At 41.3% G+C, this 7,123-nt stretch overlaps 1 protein-coding gene across 1 annotated transcript; it reads left to right on the top strand.

The window, feature by feature from the left end:
• The first annotated feature begins 3,235 nt into the window (after positions 1-3,235).
• gamt (guanidinoacetate N-methyltransferase) lies at positions 3,236-6,806 on the top strand. Its single transcript, XM_080033235.1, has 6 exons — positions 3,236-3,532; positions 5,022-5,167; positions 5,285-5,348; positions 5,803-5,870; positions 6,146-6,256; positions 6,565-6,806. The coding sequence occupies exons 1-6, from the start codon at positions 3,355-3,357 to the stop codon at positions 6,703-6,705; spliced, it is 708 nt and encodes a 235-aa protein (XP_079889361.1). The 5' UTR covers positions 3,236-3,354; the 3' UTR covers positions 6,706-6,806.
• Positions 6,807-7,123: the final 317 nt, after the last annotated feature.

The following is a 7,123-nucleotide window of genomic DNA, read 5'->3' as shown; positions in this document are numbered from 1 at the left end:
TCAAAGTGCTGCAGGAAAGTGAGATTCTGTGGAAATTAGTATTATTCAAAAGCAACGCAAATGGAGAGCCTCAATGTAAGAGTGGTATGGATAAAAACCTGCGATCTGATGAGGACCCTCACTGAGGAGCTAGTCCCACTCAGCTTCACCTAATGTGACTGAAGTGGATGATATATGGGCAGAGGGGCTGTGATGATGATCAATTCTTCAAAGTTGTTCTGCCTCATTTCTAGTCATGTAAACCATAGGTAGAGTCTAAGTGACATTGAAACATACAAAAACTTTGATTTATTAGTGGTTGGGGGCAGAGTGGGCCTTATGTTCAGCTCCTAATGGTTTTGTAAAGTGCTTGACATTGTAAGTGATCTATCATGATCATTATGTCTTGGCGTTAACTTGCTCAAAATAATTTAAATCCTGACATTACACTTAGAGATCTATGTCTGCAGTGATCATTTGTAAATTCAGAGAGACCTTATTTCACGATATTAATTATTTACTGTAATATCCCTTCAGAAACTTATATTTGTACATATGCAAATACAAATAGGAAATATATCATTTCATCTCGGCTTTTAATATCTATTTGTCTCCTACATATCAGTTAATCAAGCTGCATAAATAATGTTGTATAGTAGTAGACGTATGTGTGAATAAGATCCAGTGCATTGGTTGACTTCAGCTGTGCATCCCAACACTCAGAGAACAAAAAAAGCAAGGAGCTCCCACTCTGCTTGTTATGGGTGTGGACAACAAGTCAAGTGCGTCGTTTTCAGCCCATGACATGCCACCAGTGGGACACCTCCAATTAGGTCTATTTGATTGGGCCCTCCTACACTTACTAATTACAGCCAGATTCAATTTACTTGACTGGGGAAGTCTGCCTATTACCTATCTTGCCATGAGACGGATGAGAGTCTTTCTACTCCTATATGATGAACATATTTTTAAAAACCCAAACCTGGAATGACCCGAAACACAAAGCAAGAGTGCATGGTGAAGAAATGGTTAGCGAACAAACATATTAACGTTTTACAGTGGCCCGGCCAGAGTTCTGACTTGAATCCAATTCAGAATCTGTGGAGGGAGCTAAAGATCAGGGTGATGGCAGTGAGACCCTCCAAACTGAAAGAGTTGGAGCTCATTGCTAAAGATGAACGGGCAAAAATACCAGTAGAGACATGCAAAAAGATGGCCAGCAATTATAGGAAATGTTTGATTGCTGTAATAGCCAATAAGGGCTTTTCTATTGATTATTGAGAAGGGTACGAATAATTTTGGACATGCCACCTTTTTGTTCAAATGTAAATAAAAGCTGAAAAATATTTTTTCCCGGAATGATGCCTCTTGTAGCCTACATCGTCTTATTATCTTCTGGGAGAAGCCTGTGTCATTTCTAATCGAGAAACAAACTTGCTGGTTGAATAAAAGTAACTTTTGCCTAAGTCAAAATTTCCCAGGGGTATGAATGATTTTGGGCTTGACTGTAACTATGCACATTTTCGATAACTCTGTTGTTGACCCTAATTGTCAGGGGCGTAGCACCAAATTCTGGGCCCCTATACAGAAAGTCCTGATGGGCCCCCTGAAAGGCGGTCTTACAATACACATGGCTCTCTGAGCCAGACAACTCATCATTAATCATTACTTTTGCCAGTGTTTCCCCCAGAAAATGTCTTAATGAAGGTGGTCACTGGCCAGTGTCACAGGGGTATTTTGCTCAAAGATGCCAATGCGCACTATAGAAATAAACAACTGTTTATTTGAATACGAAAATACAACAGACACTACCCTTACAGTTGTGCATGGCCATCACTCTCATGCATTCACCAGACTTTTCTCTGCGCTGTCTGAGCTGATAGATAGGTTGTGTTGCCACAGTGATGTGGAGTCTTAAACTGTTCTAGCTTTGCCAGCACTTATTTCTGTACAGCTAAATATCCCCATAGAAACATTGCTGCGTTTATTTTCGCCACCAGTTCAATTCAAATTCGGCTTGCTCCTGCTTACTCTCCCGCACACATGCCTTAAGGCCAGGACACACCGGCCCGATAATCGCCGTCGTAGAGTCGGGAGGGGGCGGGGACACAAATCTGTTTGGTGTGTGCCGTGAAATCGGCCGTCGTAGATGTCGTCGGGCAGTCTTTCAGTTGGAGCAATTTGATTTGTGGAGGGCTAGCGAATCAGTGAAGCCCGGAAGTGAGGCGGGTAGCACAAACAGCTAACAACAGTTGGCCATCGTTTTAATGTGTTTGTTTGTTTCGTTCAGCAAGTAGCCTACTCACATGCATCAACCCTTGTTGACTGCTCGACACCATGCTCGACACTCTCTGCTAAAAATTGTGCTCTTTATGGTCCATAAATATAAATACGTATTTCTATCTATGTTTATGGTCTAGAGAGCCGTCCCATCATTTCCCGGCATCCGTATTTTTTCGGGCCACAATACAGATTAGCGCCGCCTGCTGTTATGGAGACATTACGTCCCACGCAAGCGCAGAGTGTACGGGAAGTCAGCAGTCGGTTTGATGTATTCTTTCCACTTTTTCGGCCGTGACGGGAAGACTGGAGCTCCCTGAATCGGCAGTCTCCATTTTCAGGTAGTCGGACTGGTGTGTCCTGGCCTTAAGTCATGCGCAGGCCCCTGATCTCCTTGCAAGGGTCAGGGGCCTATCATGCCAGTCAATTATTTCTTTTTTTGGAATGGCATTGTTCAGGGCCTTCGAAGATCGGGGCCCCACATTTAGCTTGTTCAACGAAAAAAATAAAAATGTTGATGTGCCCCCCCCCCCCCCCCCCCCACGACTGTCTTCCCCCGCAGTCCGTCGGCCCTGCTAATTGTAGGCCTACAGCTCTTCTTTCAGCTGTTATAACAGATCATTGCAAGATTATTCTTATAGCCTATGCTTTCTATTGTAAATGTTATATTTGCTGCTTTTGCAGCCTATTTGAGTTGCTTTTCTTATTGTTTATTGTAGCCTATGTTCATTGTGTGTAGCCTACGGTGCACCACCATCAGACCACAGCGAATTCCTTGCACGCTGTGTAAACCTGGCAATAAACCTCATTCTTATTTATTTAAATTTCTCCGAGTAACGCATCTCTTCCGCATAGGATCTTTGTGGCTATTGCGCCCCCGTCCCACTCCCTTCTCTGGGAATGTGCGCCGCGCGTGTGCTCACTGCATTGACCTGTAGTGAACTCCCGCGATGTCAGCACTTTCTGAGCCCGATATAAACCGCCGCCTCCTTCCTTTCACCCTCTTCTTTGTGGGGAACACTCTTCCAAACCGTTTCACCAGAACCAAACAACCATCAGCACCCCTGCCTCTACCTCCTCTGTAACAAAACAAAAATGACCACCGCAGCTCAGCCTATATTCTCAAAGGGAGAGGACTGCAAGGCCTCCTGGCACGACGCAAGCGCCGGCTACAATGAGACCGACACACATCTGGAAATCATGGGCAAGCCCGTGATGGAGCGCTGGGAGACCCCGTATATGCACTCCCTGTCGACCGTTGCCTCCTCAAAAGGTAAAAGTTGCCGTTTGAGATCAGGAGTAAAAGGAACGTTAATAGAAGCCATTAATGGACAGGGAGTGTGTCCGATAATGAAATTGGGGCACAAGTTATTTACAAGTAACCTAGGCCTACATGCCACTGATTTGGCATATCACAAATGATTGATTTGTTCCTTAAACAGTTATAGTTATAATTCATGATTAGGCTAAGGCCCAGGCTCCATCACTTTAAAAAATGTGCTTCATAACATTTTAAAAACTCAAGAAAAAAGGCGTTGGCATAGGCCTATAACCTATTCTCTCAATACACTATTAATTAAATCAGCAAAGGCTACTGTACCCAACTGTTGCATGGGTAAACAATTTGCCTTAAAAAGGACATATGTAGTGAAAAAAAATTATGTTGGCTGCTAAGATTCAAATAGTCCTAGGCCTATCCTATTTTGATTATCCTCGTAAATTAAAGTAAGGCGAGGCTATAGCCTAGGCCATATATATAAAATATAGCCTACATTTATCAGTTTGTAGGCTACTTTGCTGTTTAAAAATATATATATTTAGGCCTATATTAGAGATTTTAAAATGTTAAATATTGTTTCTTGAAGCCACCATTTTTGTGTGGAGATAGAGGGGGTTAAGCTTTTTAACTTCAATATTTGGAGGTAAATGGTGAGGACACATGTGACAAGCACATTGCTCTATGAGTAGGCTACTACAGCAGCTGTTACTCTACTCGTAACAAGTAGAAGTATGTACAGGCACACAGCTCATATGTTCAGCTTTATGTGAAAATAGACTGATCCACACACACTCTCGTAGACATGCGGGAAGGGACGAGCATGTGCAATGAAAGGATTTACGCAACATGATACAAATGTAGCCTACATTTCTCATGTTCAACAAACATAGTTTAATTGGAAATTCTGCACAATTTTTTTTTGCTCATTGTAATGTTGATGTTTTCCAGAATTATCTTTTTACAAGCATATGGACTTTTTGTGTGTTATCTGAACCCATTTCAGCTCCATTCCATTTTGCTTGAGTGTTTACAAAAATGATCAACATCAAAATATAAACATTAAACTGAGTGGCTGAAAGGCCCAGTAAATAATTTTAAAGGGGTCCACCCACAACAAACTGCCTTTACCCCTCTTCTATTTATATACTTTTCTGAAATGAAACCATTTGACCTTTCTGACAAACCACATGTTACAACCAACTGGCTTTCCCTCTACACCCAATAGAGAGAGAAAACTTAAACCTTAACAAAATCTTTAGAGTATAGTTAATGGTTTTGCTATAACCCAAAACAGCAATGGCTAAAAAAAATAGAATAACTTTTTGACTGCCCCTCTGTTTTATTTAGTAGCTGTATCAATTTGTCACAAATAATTGAAAAATACCACAAACTCCCAGCCTACTCACATACACACAATTACAGCACACAGCTATCCTGGCACATTTAGAGTAAACAAAGATTTTTCTGGTGTTTTGTCTGGTAGGTGGTCGTGTTCTGGAGATCGGTTTCGGCATGGCCATAGCTGCCACTAAAATTGAGTCTTTCCCCATCGAGGAGCACTGGATCATCGAGTGCAACGACGGCGTCTTCGCCAGACTGGAGAACTGGGCCAAGGCTCAGCCACATAAGGTCAGGAGTAGACCAAAACCCATTATTATTATTAATTAGATATTAGATTACCACAGATATTTTTGTTGGAAATGTATATTTGCTTCCAGGTTTAATGTATCGTTTTTGTTGCCACAGGTCGTCCCTCTGAAGGGCCTTTGGGAGAATGTTGTTTCCACCCTGCCCGACAACCACTTCGATGGTAAGAAATCAAACAGGATGTGTTGGAAATTTGGTCCAATGTGGAGGGAGATGTTCAGCTCATAGTTTTGCTTGGTGCACAATCCTGAGCCTGACACTTTGATATGTTTTAAAGAAAATCGGAGCAGACCTTTCTTACAATTCCAAAATACTTTTTAAACACTCAAAACGTGTCATCCCTTTATGTTACATAAAAATCGTACAAGTTAAAGTATCAGTGTCCACATACAGTATGGGTTAAAAAAATCATTACAGAACCCAAGTTATTGATTAGCAAAACTCTGTGAGGATGCATAATCGTTCAAGGGGCCACAAATCTCTACCACTGGTCTGACTGAGATCATATGCCTTACGAACAGATAAACTACTTGATAGATAAGAATATTCAAGACGATTGAATGATTATATTGTTGTTTGCACACTGCTAACACCTTGTCCCTCCTCTCCTCTCACAGGCATCCTGTATGACACATACCCTCTTACAGAGGAAACATGGCACACTCACCAGTTTGACTTCATTAAGGTTAGTAGTTAAAATCCACAAAACAACCCCAGGAAGTTACAGAGTTCTGAAAAGATTACAATTCTTGAACAGGATAATTGCTGTAATACTTGTTTACATGGGAAGAGGATTATAGATGGTGGAAAATAAGCATCATATAACATGTATCATATTACAGTGTTAATGACTTTAGCGCAATTCATACACCATATTTCATTTGATACACATCCATCTTCTTGAGGTCTTGTCGCTTAGGGTTAAAGGACTGATTGATTTAATTGGTTGTTCGTCTGCAGGGTCACGCTCACAGGCTGCTTAAGTCCGGCGGCGTCCTCACCTACTGCAACCTGACCTCCTGGGGCGAGTTCCTCAAGACCAAATACGACAACATTGAGAAGATGTTTGAGGTTCGTCACCTTCATCTAAAACTGAATGTGTAATAAGTGTAGTAATTAATTTACTGCTATTGATTGACCAGTGAATCAACAAGTGTGTTCATCCAGACCTGTAAAGTGTATTTCAACAGGACTGTTTAAACTTTAGTGTTTGATTGATATTTATGAGTGAGTGCACATCTGTCCATCAGAGTTCAGTTGAGTGCAACCTGAAGTGTGCACTGTGATCATTTCAGGGTTAATGATAAAACATAAAAAAAAAAAAGCACAAGTGCGAGCCACCTTACGCTGACCAGCTCCTCTCTGTTAATGATTTTCAGGAGACCCAGGTGCCTCATCTGCTCAGTGCCGGCTTCAAGAAGGAGAAGATTAGCACCACCACCATGCCCATTGCACCACCCAGCGATTGCAAATACTATTCGTTCAATAAGATGATCACTCCCACCATCATCAAGGAGTAGAGTCCACTGCTGCAACTTTTTATTTTTTACTACAATGTGCCTTTTCACCTGACCGTCCTGAACTTCTCAGTCTGTTTTACCACATTTCAATAAATCCAAGTCCATCCAAACTCAGTTTACACTGTGCTCGTATTTATTATACATCTAATCTGACATCTTCTTTTGCCATATGGTTTCAATTTTCATAAGCTCAGGCTATTAAAAAAAATAAGTTATTTAGATTTAAATGTGTTGTCTTTAGTATAGTAGTGCGACGCAAGATATTTCTGTTGATATTGTACGTTTATTGTTTGCAGCAGAAAATATAAGACATCAGCAGACCGAAACATGATTCTCTACCAAAGCTGCATTTACAACCCCACTGAGCCTCATCTGTTTTAGGTCATAAATCACCCAGTTTTTTTTTCACCACGCATAT

Source organism: Ammodytes marinus (assembly GCF_949987685.1).
Source record: "Ammodytes marinus genome assembly, chromosome: 8".
Classification (NCBI taxonomy): Eukaryota; Metazoa; Chordata; class Actinopteri; order Uranoscopiformes; family Ammodytidae; genus Ammodytes; species Ammodytes marinus.
This window is presented reverse-complemented; position numbering and strand designations above follow the sequence as displayed.

Excerpts from the sequence above, each read along its gene's own strand:
- gamt (XM_080033235.1), top strand. The coding sequence starts at position 3,355 with ATGACCACCGCAGCTCAGCCTATATTCTCAAAGGGAGAGGACTGCAAG. Across the intron at positions 3,533-5,021 it reads GACCGTTGCCTCCTCAAAAG|GTGGTCGTGTTCTGGAGATC; the intron begins GTAAAAGTTGCC and ends TTTGTCTGGTAG. Across the intron at positions 6,257-6,564 it reads ACATTGAGAAGATGTTTGAG|GAGACCCAGGTGCCTCATCT; the intron begins GTTCGTCACCTT and ends AATGATTTTCAG.